Source organism: Amphimedon queenslandica, unplaced genomic scaffold, assembly GCF_000090795.2.
Source record: "Amphimedon queenslandica unplaced genomic scaffold, v1.1 AMPQUscaffold_13348, whole genome shotgun sequence".
Lineage (NCBI taxonomy): Eukaryota > Metazoa > Porifera > Demospongiae > Haplosclerida > Niphatidae > Amphimedon > Amphimedon queenslandica.
In genome coordinates this window covers 52,686-69,681 of record NW_003546416.1, presented here as the reverse complement: position 1 = coordinate 69,681, position 16,996 = coordinate 52,686, and the positions used below count along the sequence as shown (strand labels likewise).

At 35.6% G+C, this 16,996-nt stretch overlaps 3 protein-coding genes and 1 long non-coding RNA gene across 4 annotated transcripts in view; 3 read left to right on the top strand and 1 right to left on the bottom strand.

The window, feature by feature from the left end:
• LOC105313163 (protein SZT2-like) overlaps nucleotides 1-16,996 on the bottom strand; it is a 42,281-nt gene that overhangs the window by 18,454 nt on the left and 6,831 nt on the right. Inside the window, exons 15-18 of the mRNA XM_019997901.1 lie at nucleotides 16,202-16,940; nucleotides 15,731-15,928; nucleotides 15,252-15,465; nucleotides 14,116-15,056 (exon numbers count right to left, since the gene is read on the bottom strand). Coding sequence (XP_019853460.1) covers nucleotides 14,116-15,056; nucleotides 15,252-15,465; nucleotides 15,731-15,928; nucleotides 16,202-16,940 — 2,092 coding nt within the window. The remainder of the gene's footprint in view (nucleotides 1-14,115; nucleotides 15,057-15,251; nucleotides 15,466-15,730; nucleotides 15,929-16,201; nucleotides 16,941-16,996) is intronic.
• On the top strand, nucleotides 520-1,493 carry LOC105313160 (fibrinogen C domain-containing protein 1-like). Its single transcript, XM_019997906.1, has 3 exons — nucleotides 520-753; nucleotides 799-887; nucleotides 942-1,493. Exons 1-3 carry the CDS (start codon nucleotides 531-533, stop codon nucleotides 1,476-1,478), a joined length of 849 nt encoding a protein of 282 aa, XP_019853465.1. The 5' UTR covers nucleotides 520-530; the 3' UTR covers nucleotides 1,479-1,493.
• LOC109582871 (uncharacterized) lies at nucleotides 2,639-2,843 on the top strand. The gene is made up of 2 exons (XR_002185256.1): nucleotides 2,639-2,743; nucleotides 2,794-2,843. It is a non-coding gene; the product is annotated as an uncharacterized LOC109582871 (long non-coding RNA).
• Nucleotides 10,814-11,794, top strand: LOC105313159 (fibrinogen-like protein A). Its single transcript, XM_019997904.1, has 3 exons — nucleotides 10,814-11,050; nucleotides 11,093-11,181; nucleotides 11,230-11,794. Exons 1-3 carry the CDS (start codon nucleotides 10,822-10,824, stop codon nucleotides 11,773-11,775), a joined length of 864 nt encoding a protein of 287 aa, XP_019853463.1. The 5' UTR covers nucleotides 10,814-10,821; the 3' UTR covers nucleotides 11,776-11,794.

Sequence of the window (16,996 nt, the reverse complement as noted above, 5' to 3'; positions counted from 1 at the left end):
GTAGTGATTAGATTGACTATTGCTGTTTAATCAATTAAAAAATAACTACAATAATTAATAGTGTGTGGGTGAGTAAAAGGAATCAATAAGCTATAATGGTGATTGATACAACCATCAGAGTACATTTATTTCTAATGAAAAAGAACAGTGTATATTAGCAGTGTATATCTGATAAACTTAATAGCAATACAGTTGCAAAAATTATTTAAGTGATAGAACTATCATGTCACTATTTAAACACACTCATCAAATATTGACTTATTAATATATAAAGAGAGACACAGACAATGAAGCATGAGACCCTACATGCAAATACTTTTCTAATACAGTAGTAAGTAGGCACTGCAGCATTGGTTAGACTATCTACAGTACTAGATCTAGCAGTAACAAGACCAACATAAAGGAAACACATTCATACCATCCATTATGAAAGTTTCTGTTTTTAGAAACAAATACATAGTTTAAGTTTTGTTTATCACAACAGTAAACACCTAAGCAATCACACAAATTCCAGTCCTTTGAATAGTAACATGTCAAAGATGATCATCTTTATGTTGCTGTTACTGTCCTTACTAGTTACCATTGATGAAGGAGAAGGATCTTATTGTAGGGCTGATTTTAAACATGAATCATCACTGTATATAAGGACATGCTGTAACAGCAGTAACTTAGGACAGACTATTCGTACGAAAAAAGGAAGAGTGAAGACTATCATCATTTGTCCTGATGTATGGCCACAGGCCTGTCCACCAGGTAAATAAACTAATAGTTTAATAATATATTGACATTATAAAATAGATATTATTAATTGTAAGAGCTTGTTTGAGGATGGTAACACTACAAGTGGTGTTTATACTGTTAATCCTGATGGAGGGACTCCATTTGAAGTTAGTTAAAGCAATCCTTCATCATTTATAATGATGGACTATATTGGATCACAGGTATACTGTGATATGGAGACTGATGGTGGTGGATGGACTGTATTTCAGAGGAGAGAAGATGGATCTGTTGATTTCTATAGGAATTGGACTGACTATGAGAATGGATTTGGTGACCTTACTGGTGAGTTTTGGTTAGGATTGAGCAAGATTCATCGTCTTACTAAAGAAAGATCAAACACACTAAGAGTGGACCTGGGAGATTTTGATAATGACACAGCTTATGCTAACTACTCTACATTCAGTGTTAGTGATGGTAGTACTGAATATATACTAACAGTAGGAGGATACTCTGGTACTGCTGGGGACAGTCTGTTGTGGCATTATGGAAGGAGATTCAGTACATATGATAATGATAATGATGCAGCATCAGTATTTAACTGTGCTCAGTACTACACTGGTGCCTGGTGGTATCATACCTGCTATCATTCAAGCCTTAATGGTCAATATTTTAATACTTCAAGTAGTAATAGTCAAGGAATTAAGTGGTATGGTTGGAAGACCACTACTCTGCAGTTCTCAGAGATGAAAACTCGTTGAAACAATTAAATACTGTCCCCCACACATAAGTGTGTTTACATTGTGCTGATATATTATTATGCCATTTCAATATTAAAGTCTGTCATACCTTGTAATGATTATTTGCCATTAATTTTTTATTAATAGCAATAAATAATAATAACAATTGGTTTCTACTACACAGGCGGGGCTGGTGTGCTACATGAAATTCATTAGTCCATTATTGTCAATATTAAGTTAGAAGTGCATCTGTCTAATAGATCTACTACAACTAAACACATAAACAATTAATGCTAATAGTTTAAGTTAAAGAATCAACACAATTGATCTATGTATACCATTGACTGAGTGTAGCAAAAAACAAGGTATGATCATAATACATACTAAAGATTTAATTAACAGTAGTGGAAGGATAGAGAGAAAAAGTGAAGAAATAGCCATTAACACTACAGTAACAGTTAATAGTGCATAAGCATTCATGTAAAGCATGCACTCATTATAAAATACTCACATTCATGCAGTATATCCCAACATTGGTAGAGTAACTGCATAAACACAGTGGGGATCAAGCAAAGTAAACAAAAACAAGATACATATCTTGCATTTTGGTTGATAAAGTTGATTGTGTGACAAGCTTCAAATACCCTGCCTATACAAATAGTTATACTGCCAATACTGCCATAGACACACATACATGCATTACATTATACAAGTTATAGCTCCAGGTGGCATGTTTGCAACAATAAAAATGAAAATAATGTTATTAATTAGAAAATAAACATTCCATTGAGTTTTGCTATGCATACATGTACATGTATACTCTCTCCTTCTGCTAGCACTGAGGTAAGTACACTTAGTCTAAATTTAAAGACTGAAAGAGATGTGTTGATGTTTAGTACAATGTTACTAAAAGTCAACAAAATGTTGTTCAATCTTTATAGTCCACTAGTCATGGAGCTAGTGTCAGTGAGTTTATTATAAAAGGAGAGAAATATCACTACAGTAACATCAACTGATAACCTATCACATTATCTTAATAAGTATATAATAGAGATACTATACTGAGATGATGTTAGCTGGTAAACTGATGTACAGTTTAATGATAATAATTGTTATTATTAATACTGTCAATGGAAACTGTCCTGATGATGAGACACCATCACCTTCACCTTCTCCATCACCCTCTCCATCACCTTCCCAAACACCAACTCCTTCTCCCTCTCCCTCTCCAATGGTTACTTATGAGTATCTTTCTTCTCCAAATACTACAGTTAATGCTCCACCAGGTAAATAAACTATTGTACAATAATTATTAATAATACATACATACATGCAGTGTGTGTAATGCCAACTGATTGTAAAGCATGGAAAGAACTGGGAATTAAACAAAATGGAGTATATCCTATAAAACCAGATAGTGGACCAGCTTTCCAAGTAATATTTAATTGTATTATATTTCATTATTACACTATTGAATCACAGGTATACTGTGATATGGAGACTGATGGTGGTGGATGGGCTGTATTTCAGAGGAGACAAGATGGATCTGTTGATTTCTACAGAGGTTGGACTGACTATGAGAATGGATTTGGTAACCTTACTGGTGAGTTTTGGTTAGGATTGAGAAAGATTCATCGTCTTACTAAAGAAAGATCAAACACACTAAGAGTGGACCTGGGAGACCATCATGGAAACACAGCTTATGCTAACTACTCCACATTCAGTATTAGTGGTAGTAGTACTGATTATACACTAACAGTAGGAGGATACTCTGGTACTGCTGGGGATAGTCTGGCCTTTCATAATGGAATCAGATTCAGTACAGAAGATAATGACAATCGTGTTAATACAGCAGGTAATTGTGGTCATGAGCGCCATGGTGCCTGGTGGTATAAGGGTTTTCATATACAGTGTGATCGTTCAAATCTTAATGGTCGTTATTTGTATGGAGGTCATAATCATGATGCTACTACTTGGCAAGCTTGGAAAGGATACTATAATCTCGATTTCACTGAAATGAAAACTCGTCGTAATAATTAAATACTGTTCCTCACAGAAAAGTGTGTATAGTTAGTGGTGACTTATTATTTCAAATTTTCGATATTGCAGTGTGTCATACCTTGTAGATGTAGTGATTAGAATATTTACTTTTTTATTATAAAATTTTAACTCATTATTAAAATTAAAGAATTGTATTAGAATGAAACAAATTTTGAACAAGCAAGGTTTTAAAAGCACAGTATACAGTAAAGCAGGCCTTTCTATAAGCTATAGAATACACCTCCATTTAACGGACAGCACCTAGTCTAGTGCACCAGTGACATTCCTTAATGCATAATAAACTTTATTCTAAAAAGGACCAACAAAGTGTTACTTCTGAAAATTAAAAGCTGTTAGTACTATTATAAGGAATCAGTTATAAGTCTAATGAGCAGAGCACTGCAGGTCAATCCTTTTTTTTACAAAAATTGTTTCTACCAAATGTAATTAAGAGTGTGGGCAGTGTAAATTAATTTTGGGATGTAGCCATATAAGTGATTGAAAAAATGCTGGAGTTTATAAGTCATATTGTAAAACAATCAGATGCAGATGCATAAACTTTCAATACATACTTTAAATTCCAATCCTTGCTTTCTAGTGAAGTGTTAAAGATGTCCATCTTTATGATGTTGTTGTCCTTACTAGTTAACATTGATGAAGGAAAAGGATCTTATTGTATGGCTGATTGTACTGGAAATAAACATGAACCATCACTGTATATAAGGACACGCTGTAACAGCAGTAACTTAGGACAGACTATTCGTATGAGAGAAGAAAGAGTGAAGACTATCATGGTATGTCCTGATGTAAGGCCACAGGCCTGTCCACCAGGTAAATAAACTAATAGTTTAATAATATATAATACTGACACTATAAAAATAGATATCATTGATTGTAAGAGTTTGTTTGAGGATGGTAATACTACAAGTGGTGTTTATACTGTTAATCCTGATGGAGGGACTCCATTTGAAGTTAGTTAAATCCTTCATCATTTATAATGATACACTATATTGGATCACAGGTATACTGTGATATGGAGACTGATGGTGGTGGATGGACTGTATTTCAGGGGAGACAAGATGGATCTGTTTATTTCTATAGGAACTGGACTGACTATGAGAATGGATTTGGTGATCTTACTGGTGAGTTTTGGTTAGGATTGAGCAAGATTCATCGTCTTACTAAAGAAGGATCAAACACACTAAGAGTGGACCTGGAAGACTTTGATGATAACACAACTTATGCTAACTACTCTACATTTAATGTTAGTGATGGTAGTACTGAATATATACTAACAGTAGGAGGATACTCTGGTACTGCTGGGGATAGTTTAGCATATCATAATGGAAGCAGATTCAGTACATTTGATAATGATAATGATGCAACAGGAGATAACTGTGCTCAAGAACGCAATAGTGCCTGGTGGTATAGTGGTAGCGAGTGTGAGTGTGCAAATCTTAATGGTCCTTATATTGGTAAAGGTTATAATGATGATGCTATTACTTGGCAAGACTGAAAAGGATACCATAGCCTTAAGTTCACAGAGATGAAAACTCATTGTAACAATTAAAATACTTTCCCCATACACATTGTGCTGATTATATTATTATGCATGCCATTTTAATATTACAGTCAATGATACTTCACAAAAATTATTTAAAAATAATAGAACTAAAAAATGTGTCACTATATATTTAAAATAGTATCAAATATATTGGTTTATTAATTTATAATAAGAGACACAGAGAATAAAACAAGAGACCCTACATGCATATACTTTTCTAACACAGTAGTAGTTAAGTATGTACTGAAGATCTGGTTAGACTATCTACAGCACTATAGATCTAGCAGCAACAAGACATAAAGGAAACACATTCGTAGCATGCATTATGAAAGTTTCTGCTTTTCTAAACAAATTAGATCTTATATACACAGTTTAAATTTTGCTCATCACAACAATAAACACCAAAATAATCACACAAATCCCAGTCCTTCGAATCGTAAAATGTCAAAGATGATCATCTTTATGATGCTGCTGTTGCTGTCCTTACTAGTTACCATTGATGAAGGAGAAGGATCTTATTGTATGGCTGATTGTACTGGATATAAACATGAACCATCACTGTATATAAGGACATGCTGTAACAGCAGTAACTTAGGACAGACTATACGTATGAAAGAAGGAAGAGTGAAGACTATTACCTTGTGTCCTGATGTAAGGCCACAAGCCTGTCCACCACTAAGTAAATAAGCTAATAGTTAAAACATTAATAATACTAACACTATACACTAGATATCAGTGATTGTAAAAGCTTGTTTGAGAATGGTAATAATGTAAGTGATGTTTATACTGTTAATCCTGATGGAGGGACTCCATTTGAAGTTAGCTAAAGTAATCCTTCATCATTTATAATGATATACCATTGTATCACAGGTATACTGTGATATGGAGACTGATGGTGGTGGATGGACTGTATTTCAGAGAAGAGAAGATGGATCTGTTGATTTCTATAGGAACTGGACTGAATATGAGAATGGATTTGGTGACCTTACTGGTGAGTTTTGGTTAGGATTGAGCAAGATTCGTCGTCTTACTAAAGAAGGATCAAACACTCTAAGAGTGGACCTGGGAGACTTTGAGGGGAATGAAACATATGCTAACTACTCTACATTCAGTATTAGTGATGGTAACACTGAATATATACTAACAGTAGGAGGATACTCTGGTACTGCTGGGGATGGTCTGTGGTATCATAATGGAAGCAGATTCACTACATATGATAATGATAATGATGAATCAGGAGGTAACTGTGCTCAAGGATTCACTGGTGCCTGGTGGTATTATAGATGCTATTATTCAAATCTAAATGGTCGTTATTTTAATACTTCAATCATCATTGGTCAAGGAATTAGGTGGTGGATTTGGATACCAACAACTCTGCAGTTCACAGAAATGAAAACTCGTCAAAACAACTAAATACTGTCCCCCACATACATAAGTGTGTTTACATTGTGCTGATATATTATTATGTCATTTCAATATTACAGTCTGTCATACCTTGTAGTGATTATTTGCCATTATATATTTTTATTATTAATTGTAATAAATAATGATAATCGATTTCTTCTACAGAGGTGGGGCTAATGTGGGAGGAGGCAAGTTTATACATGAAATCAAGAGTGGTTGATGAAATCCATTACATTATGTCAATTATTGTCAATATTAGTTAATTGGGGGAGAGTCTCAGCTTGTCCCACTAAGACAAAAATACTAGAAGTGCATCTCTCTAATAGATCTACTACAACTATACACATAAACAATTAATGCTAATAGTTTAAGTTAAAGAATCAACACAATTGATCTATGTATACCATTGACTGAGTGTAGCATAAAACAAGGTATGATCATAATACATGTACTGAACATTTAATTAACACTGAAGGAGAGAGAGAAAAAAAGAGAGAAAAAATGAAGACTAAAATAGCCATTAACTACAGTAACAGTTGATAGTGCATAAGCATTCATGTATAGCATGCACTCATTATAAAATACTCACATTCATGCAGTATTATCAACACATTGGTAGAGTAACTGCATAAACACAGTGGGGATCAAGCAAAGTAAACAAAAACAAGATACATATCTTGCATTTTGGTTGACAAAGTTGATTGTGTAACAAGCTTCAAATACCTCATACCTATACATATGTTAGTACTGCCATAGACACACACATGCATTACATTATACAAGTTATAGCTCCAGGTGGCATGTTTGCAACAATAAAAATGAAAATAATGTTATTAATTAGAAAATAAACATTCCATTGAGTTTTGCTATGCATACATGTACATGTGTACTCTCTCCTTCTGCTAGCACTGAGGTAAGTACACTTAGTCTAAATTTAAAGACTGAAAGAGATGTGTTGATGTTCAGTACAATGTTACTAAAAGTCAACAAAATGTTGTTCAATCTTTATAGTCCACTAGTCACGGAGCTAGTGTCAGTGAGTTTATTATAAAAGGAGAGAACTTTCACTACAGTAACATCAACTGATAACCTATCACATTATCTTAATAAGTATATAATAAAGATACTATACTGAGATGATGTTAGCTGGTAAACTGATGTACAGTTTAATGATAATAATTGTTATTATTAATACTGTCAATGGAAACTGTCCTGATGATGAGACACCATCACCATCACCTTCACCTTCTCCCTCTTCATCACCATCACCTTCTCCCTCTCCAATGGTTACTTTTGAGTATCTTTCTTCTCCAAATACTACAGTTAATGCTCCACCAGGTAAATAACTATTGTACAATAATTATTAATAATACATACATACATGCAGTGTGTGTAATGCCAACTGATTGTAAAGCATGGAAAGAACTGGGAATGAAACAAAATGGAGTATATCCTGTAAAACCAGATAATGGACCAGCTTTCCAAGTAATGTTAATTGTATTATACTTTATAATTATACACTATTGGATCACAGGTATACTGTGATATGGAGACTGATGGTGGTGGATGGACTGTATTTCAGAGGAGACAAGATGGATCTGTTTTATTTCGTAGAGGTTGGACTGACTACGAGAATGGATTTGGTAACCTTACTGGTGAGTTTTGGTTAGGATTGAGCAAGATTCATCATCTTACTAAAGAAGGATCAAACACACTAAGAGTGGACCTGGAAGACCATCATGGAGACACAGCTTATGCTAACTACTCTGCATTCAGTATTAGTGACAGTAGTACTGAATATATACTAACAGTAGGAGGATACTCTGGTACTGCTGGGGATAGTCTGGCCTATCATAATGGAAGGAGATTCAGTACAATAGATAATGATAATGATAACTGGTATCATAACTGTGCTGCTGAACGCAATGGTGCCTGGTGGTATAACGAGTGTGATCGTTCAAATCTTAATGGTCCTTATTTGTATGGAGGTTATAATGATGACGCCACTACTTGGCAAGATTGGAAAGGATACTATAATCTCGATTTCACTGAAATGAAAACTCGTCGTAATAATTAAATACTATTCCTCACAGAAAAGTGTGCATACTTAGTGGTGACTTATTATTTCAAATTTTCGATATTGCAGTGTGTCATACCTTGTAGATGTAGTGATTAGAATATTTACTTTTTTATTATAAGAATTTGAACCCATTATTGAAAAATTGTATTACAACGAAGCAAATTTTGAACAACCAAGATTTCAAAAGCACAGTATATACAGTAAAGCCACTCTTAACAGGCACTTTCTGTAAACTATAGCAGACACCTCCATTTAATGAACAGCACCTAGTCTAGTGCACCAGTGACATTCCTTAATGCATAAATAACTTTATTCTAAAAATGACCAACAAAGTGTTACTTCTGAAAATTAAAAGCTGTTAGTACTATTATAAGGACTCAGTTATAAGTCTAATGAGCAGAGAACTGCAGGTCAATCCTTTTTTTTTACAAAAATTGTTTCTACCAAATGTAATTAAGAGTGTGGGCAGTGTAAATTAATTTTGGGGTGTAGCCATATAAGTGATTGAAAAAATGCTGGAGTTTATAACTCATATTGTAAAACAATCAGATGCAGATGCATAAACTTTCAATACATGCTTTAAATTCCAATCTTTGTTTTCTAGTGAAGTGTTAAAGATGTCCATCTTTATGATGTTGCTGTTGCTATCCTTACTAGTTACCATTGATGAAGGAGAAGGATCTTATTGTATGGCTGATTGTACTGGAAATAAACATGAACCATCACTGTATATAAGGACATGCTGTAACAGCAGTAACTTAGGACAGACTATTCGTAAGAGAGAAGGAAGAGTGAAGACTATCATGGTATGTCCTGATGTAAGGCCACAAGCCTGTCCACCACTAAGTAAATAAACTAATAGTTAAAACATTAATAATATACTGACACTATAAACTAGATATCAGTGATTGTAAGAGCTTGTTTGAGGATGGTAATACTACAAGTGGTGTTTATACTGTTAATCCTGATAGAGGGACTCCATTTGAAGTTAGCTAAATCCTTCATCATTTATAATGATACACTATATTGCATCACAGGTATACTGCGATATGAAGACTGATGGTGGTGGATGGACTGTATTTCAGAGGAGACAAGATGGATCTGTTGATTTTTTTAGAGGTTGGGCTGACTATGAGAATGGATTTGGTGACCTTACTGGTGAGTTTTGGTTAGGATTGAGCAAGATTCATCGTCTTACTAACGAAGGATCAAACACACTAAGAGTGGACCTGGAAGACTTTGAGGGAAACACAACTTATGCTAGCTACTCTACATTTAATGTTAGTGATGGTAGTACTGAATATATACTAACAGTAGGAGGATACTCTGGTACTGCTGGGGATAGTCTGGCCTATCATAATGGCAGGAAATTCAGTACAGTAGATAACGATAATGATCTATGGTCAAGAGGTAGCTGTGCTCTATACTACACTGGTGCCTGGTGGTATAATAGCTGCTATCATTCAAGTCTTAATGATCGTTATTTTAATACTTCAACTAGTGCTAATCAAGGGATTAAGTGGTGGAGCTGGATACCAACTACTCTGCAGTTCTCAGATATGAAAACTCGTCGTAACAATTAAATACTGTCCCCCACACCCACAAGTGTGTTTAATTTGTGTTGATATATTATTACGTCATTTCAATATTACAGTCTGTCATACCTTGTAGTGATTATTTGCCATTACTTTTTTATTAACAGTAATACAATAAAAATTGGTTTCTACTACATAGGCGGGGCTGATGTACTACATGAAATTCATTAGTCCATTATTGTCAATATTAATTAATTGGGATAAGCCTTAGCTTGTCCCACTAAGACAAAAAATACTAGAAGTGTATCTGTCTAATATATCTACTACAACTATACACATAAACAATTAATGCTAATAGTTTAAGTTAAAGAATTGACACAATTGATCTATGCATACCATTGACTGAGAGTAGCATAAAACAAGACATGATCATAGTACATACTGAACATTTAATTAACAAGGAAAGAGAGAAAAAAAGAGAGAAAAAAATGAAGACTGAAATAGCAATTAACTACAGTAACAGTTAATATTGCATAAGCATTCATGTATAGCATGCACTCATTATAAAATACTCACATTCATGCAGTATTATCAAGACAGTGGTAGAGTAACACCATAACTACAAGCTAACTAAGAGTGTGGTCGGCAATGTGACATAATGTTAGCTAATAAACAGCAACAGAAGCCTAGTTCTGCTTTCAATTCTAGTCCTTGTCCAAATCACGAACAGTCTAGTGAAAAATGTCAAAGATGTTCATTTTTATGTTGCTGTTGCTGTCTTTAATAGTTACTATTGATGAAGGAGAAGGATCCTATTGTATGGCTAGTACTGGATATAAACATGAACCATCACTGTATATAAGGACATGCTGTAACAGCAGTAACTTAGGACAGGCTTTTTCTATCCAAGAGACTGGTATAACACAATATATTTTATGTCCTAATGTACATCCAAAGTCTTGTCCAAAAGGTACTGCAATAATAGTAGGAGTGTTTAATAATTGTATTATAGATATAAGAGACTGTAAGGGCTTGTTTGAGGATGGTAATACTACAAGTGGTGTTTATACTGTTAATCCTGATGGAGGGACTCCATTTGAAGTTAGTTAAAAACTGAGTAATTTGCAATCATACACTATTGAATCACAGGTATACTGTGATATGGAGACTGATGGTGGTGGATGGACTGTATTTCAGAGGAGACAAGATGGATCTGTTGATTTCTATAGATACTGGACTGACTATGAAAATGGATTTGGTGATCTTACTGGTGAGTTTTGGTTAGGATTGAGCAAGATTCATCGTCTTACTAAAGAAGGATCAAACACACTAAGAGTGGACCTGGGAGACTTTGAGGGGAACACAACTTATGCTAACTACTCTACATTCAATATTAGTGATGGTAGTACTGAATATATACTAACAGTAGGGGGATACTCTGGTACTGCTGGGGATAGTTTAGCATATCATAATGGAAGCAGATTCAGTACAAAAGATAATGATAATGATGATTTATCAAGTAACTGTGCTCAGAGGACAACTGGTGCCTGGTGGTATAGAAGCTGTGATCGTTCAAATCTTAACAGTCGTTATCGTAAAGCAAATGTACGTGATGATGATGCTATTACTTGGCAAGACTGGAAAGGATATGAAACCCTCAAGTTCACAGAGATGGAAACTCGTCGTAACAATTGAAATATTGCCCCTCCATGTGTGTTTACATTGTGGTGATATAACATTATGTCATTTCAATAATACATCCTGTCATGCCTTGTAGTGATAAGAATAAATATTGACTTTTTATCTACTGTACATGTAGCATTTGTTATTTCCTTTCATCAGTTATAAAAAATTGAAGCAAAAATTCCAGCAATATGTGGTGGCTACCAGACATTGCCACCACATATAATACTAACCACCATATATACTAACAGTAGGAGGATACTCTGGTACTGCTACCCTGGTATCATAACGGAAGGAGATTCACTGCAAGAGATAATGATAATGATCACAGGTTAAATGAAAACTGTGCTGAGACCTACACTGGTGCCTGGTGGTATAGCGGTATGCACTGTGAACGTTCAAATCTTAATGGTCCTTATTATTATGGAGGTAATAATGATGATGCCACTACTTGGAGGGATTGGAAAGGATACTATAATCTTGATTTCACTGAAATTAAAACTAGTTGTAATAATTAAATACTGTTCCTCACAGAAAAGTGTGTATACTTAGCAGTGACTTATTATTTCAAATTTTCAATATTGCAGTGTGTCATACCTTGTAGATGTAGTGATTAGAATATTTACTTTTTTATTATAATTTTAACTCATTATTAAAAAATTGTATTAGAATGAAGCAAATTTTGAACAAGCAAGATTTTAAAAGCACAGTATATGCAGTAAAGCCACCCTTAACAGGCACTTTCTATAAGCTATAGCAGACACCTCCATTTAATGGACAGTATCTAGTGTACCAATTATATTCTTTACTGTATAAAATAACTTTATTCTAAAAATGACCAACAAAGTGTCACTTCTCAAGACTAAAAGCTGCATGTTAGTATTATAAGGAATCAGTTAAGAGTCTAATGAGCAGAGCACTGGTCAATGCATTTTTATTCACAAATTCTTTTACCAAATGTAATTAAGAGTGTGGGCAGTGTGACTTAATTTTGGGTGTAGCTAAGAGATTGAAAAAATGCTGGAGTTTACAGGTCATATTGTAAGACAATCAGAAGCATAAACTTTCAATACATGCTTCAAATTCCAATCCTTGCTTTCCAGTAAAGTGTTAAAGATGTCCATCTTTATGATGTTGTTCCTGTTACTGTCCTTACTAGTTACCATTGATGAAGGAGAAGGATCTTATTGTAGGGCTGATTTTAAACATGAACCATCACTGTATATAAGGACATGCTGTAACAGCAGTAACTTAGGACAGACTATTCGTATGAGAGAAGGAAGAGTGAAGACTATCATGGTATGTCCTGATGTATGGCCACAAGCCTGTCCACAAGGTAAATAAATTAATAGTTTAATAATATATAATACTGACATTATAAAAATAGATATCAGTGATTGTAAGAGCTTGTTTGAGTATGGTAATAATGCAAGTGGTGTTTATACTGTTAATCCTGATGGAGGGACTCAATTTGAAGTTAGTTTAAGTTTATCATTTATGATACACTATATTGGGTCATAGGTATACTGTGATATGGAGACTGATGGTGGTGGATGGACTTTATTTCAGAGGAGAGAAGATGGATCTGTTGATTTCTATAGGAACTGGACTGACTATGAGAATGGATTTGGTGACCTTACTGGTGAGTTTTGGTTAGGATTGAGCAAGATCTATCGCCTTACTAAAGAAAGATCAAACACACTAAGAGTGGACCTGGAAGACTTTGATAATGACACAGCTTATGCTAACTACTCTACATTCAGTATTGGTGATGGTAGTACTGAATATATACTAACAGCAGAAGGATATTCTGGTACTGCTGGGGACAGTCTGTTGTGGCATTATGGAAGGAGATTCAGTACATATGATAATGATAATGATGCATGGTCAGGAGGTAACTGTGCTCAGTCCTACACTGGTGCCTGGTGGTATCATACCTGCTATCATTCAAGTCTTAATGGTCAATATTTTGATACTTCAACTAGCAGTGATCAAGGAATTAAGTGGTGGAGTTGGAAGACGACTACTCTGCAGTTCTCAGAGATGAAAACTCGTCGTAACAATTAAATACTGTCCCCTACACACATAAGTGTGTTTACATTGTGCTGATATATTATATCATTTCAATATTACAGTCTGTCATACCTTGTAGTGATTATATTGACTGTTAATTTTTATTAGCTTAACTATTTACTATACTCTGCTTCATTAATTGAGCAATTGATTAGGCGCAATTATAGTTATACATGCGTACTATTAAAATTACAAGTGTACATTTAGATCTACTACAGAATGAGTACTATAGAATGATGTAAAATATGTACACATACATTTACAAGTATGAGGACTCACCTCTTTTTGAAATGTGTAGCTAGCATTAGTCTGTTTCTCTAACCAGAAATACCTCCCATTCTTGATCAACTTAAAACCAAGCCCAGACAAGAAGAGACTCAATAACACTGAGACCTCTTCTTCCCTCGTGACACACAACTCCTCCCCTTTCCCCTCCTCCTTCTCCCCCTCCTCCTCTCCGGATTCAATTAAAGAAACCATTCGATAAGAACTACGCCTCTGGTCCCCAAGAAGCTCCAACAGAACAGATAAACTATCAGAAGAAACCATCTCTCCTTTCTCTCCTCCTTCTCCCCTACTGAAGCAAACATGGTGACAAACCCCGACCAGTAGCGGAGTGATGTCAACCGGTACACTGGTAACATGGCAGACACTAAGTCCCTGCTTTAGGTCATCCTCATCCACACTAACGGACTGCTGGAGACTGAACTGAAGAGAATGGAGATACGATAGTTTATGAATGTATTTTAAGGATTTCCTCAAGTCTTTAATTATCGGGGGTGTGGCTTCATGGGCCCCCTCGCTCTTGAATAATTCTTCAATGTATGCGTCTGGTGGGAGGGGCTCGACCACACCCCCTAGTTTATCAGGACCAAGTAAAGCGGAGAGGTTAGTAACCATGACAACAACAGGGAGACAGAGGGAGGTAAGATCGGATGTGGGACAGAGAAAACAAGGTGTAAAAATAATCGAGAGAGTTTCTCCTTTACTGGAGGCAAAGCATCGCCAGAGTAGGCGTGATCCTTCGTGGGCGGGGTCAAACAACTTGACAAACTGGCTCAACTGGTCTGACGACTTTAACCTGTTAAGGATGAGGGCGGAGTCATGCACAGGTATACTGGTACAGGAGAGCAGGAGTAGCTGGTCAATGAAACTGCTGTGGAGGTTTCGGTTTTGAGGGGAACAATTATCCAGTGTAATAGGAGAAGTAGTGAGATTTCCTGAAAATAAACAAACAATTTAAATAAACAAACAAGCAAACAAACAAACAAAAAAACAAATAAATCAATAATAAAGATAAAATAATAGCATTTACATGTACTGAAAAACTATGTCAATGTTCTGGATAAAATTATATTTTTCACTATCAAAATTTCCTCATCTCTCTTTCTTTTCTCTCTCCTTCTCTCTCTTACTTTCAGTGAAAGCTGAAAAAGTGAATGCAGTCACGTGACTCTTAGGATACAGTGAAGAGAGGTTAAATTGAATCTCTACCAGCTGGCCTGAGTCAAACTGGTCATAAGAGGAGGCCTCACACTCAAGAGGGGACGGAATGGAAGGAGAAGGAGCTGGAGAATATTCCAAAAAACTGCACAAAGCAGTTAAGACTTGCACATCAACACTGTGAATCTACAAGAAGAATAAGAAAGGAGAGCAGACTTTAATATACAGTATTACTTTAACAATATAATAATGCAGTCAGAAATATTGGTAGATATTACAAATTAGTATTTTTTTGTTGATTTTTTGCAATTGATAGTTTTTATATTGCCTGTTTACAGCAACCATATATCATTGAGCAGATACAATATAAAACAACACGGCAGAATTTTACAGTACATCCATGCACGACCTCTTCACTGGATGTACATGTACAAAGTAGCTTAATATTTACCTCATAGTGGGCATCGAGTACATTTTTCTCTTGCAAATATTTAAGTCCTTCTGGTGTTTGATCAATGGTCAGGTACTGTGGCTCTATCCACAGTTCAGTAGAGAATGATCCAGAAGAACTGAGTGTATTCTTGGAGGAAGAAAGTGGACTAATGACGTACTGTAGTAAGGAAGACTGGACTGTAGTTGAGTAGGGTTGCTATAAAAATATACAAAAAACATTTTTATTACATTTTCTAATACATGTTGCTGTCCTTGTGCTCTGTAGAAAGTTTGAGCTGATTCCGACTTTAATTTTTTGAGTTACGGCCATTTTAAGAAAACACCGAAATTCTGAAAAATACCCAAGGCTATAGCCCATGGTTTTTTCCAAAAAATGGCTCCGGAATTACCCCAAATTTTTATTACATTTTCTGATACACATTGATGTCCTTATACTATATAAAACATATACACTAATTATTGTTCTTACTTTCACTTTTATCTCCACTACTAACGTAACTATCCCATTATGAGCACTGGCAATGATAAACCCTTCCTGTATCCGTCGCCGTAGCAACGCCATGAGCAACTGTGGGTGTGGCTGCGAGACCTTCCACTGCCAGCGATGATGGTTCATGTAGCCCCACTGAAGGGGAACCTCCCCTCGTTCCCCTAGCTGATAGCTGACGAGGGAACGCTGCAACTGTTTATTAATGAGTGTGGCACAAGGCTGCTGGGGTATGGCTACACTACTCCCTCTCTTCTTATTATGACGCGAACCCTTTATTGATGATTGATCAGTAGTGGCTAGTGAGAGCTTTAAACCAGCTATCAAACCTTTTAACGAGGCCTTCACCTCTTGTTGAAGGTCCCACGGGGTCCCCTCTATAAAACCCAAATGTATCAACATGCAAGGCTGCATCTGGACCAGCCGTGCAATACAGAAATAGGCTGGGGTTTTAGGATCAGGCAGTATACGAACATATGAATGACTCTCTTGTAATACTAGAGTACTCCAGATACGAAGTGATGAGTAAAGTTTCGAGGCTGAGACCCTACACTGTACAGAGGAGTATCGACCAGTAGGGGAGGGGCAGACAATGTGAAGGGGGAGGGAGGAGTCTTGATGGAGGACCAGTGGTATCTTATAAGAATGGAACCAATGGGTCCAATGATTGAAGTCAAGGGTTGATAATGACTTCCAGTAGTTAGCTAGAGTTAGGAGAGATCTGGGGAGAGGGACAGAGAGAGAAAAATTTATGATAATTCATGTACAAAATAATAT

Coding starts and splice junctions, on each gene's coding strand:
- LOC105313160 (XM_019997906.1), top strand. CDS start 531: ATGTCAAAGATGATCATCTTTATGTTGCTGTTACTGTCCTTACTAGTT. Junction 754..798: donor GCCACAGGCCTGTCCACCAG/GTAAATAAACTA, acceptor ATTATAAAATAG/ATATTATTAATTGTAAGAGC. Junction 888..941: donor ATGGAGGGACTCCATTTGAA/GTTAGTTAAAGC, acceptor ATTGGATCACAG/GTATACTGTGATATGGAGAC.
- LOC105313159 (XM_019997904.1), top strand. CDS start 10,822: ATGTCAAAGATGTTCATTTTTATGTTGCTGTTGCTGTCTTTAATAGTT. Junction 11,051..11,092: donor TCCAAAGTCTTGTCCAAAAG/GTACTGCAATAA, acceptor ATTGTATTATAG/ATATAAGAGACTGTAAGGGC. Junction 11,182..11,229: donor ATGGAGGGACTCCATTTGAA/GTTAGTTAAAAA, acceptor ATTGAATCACAG/GTATACTGTGATATGGAGAC.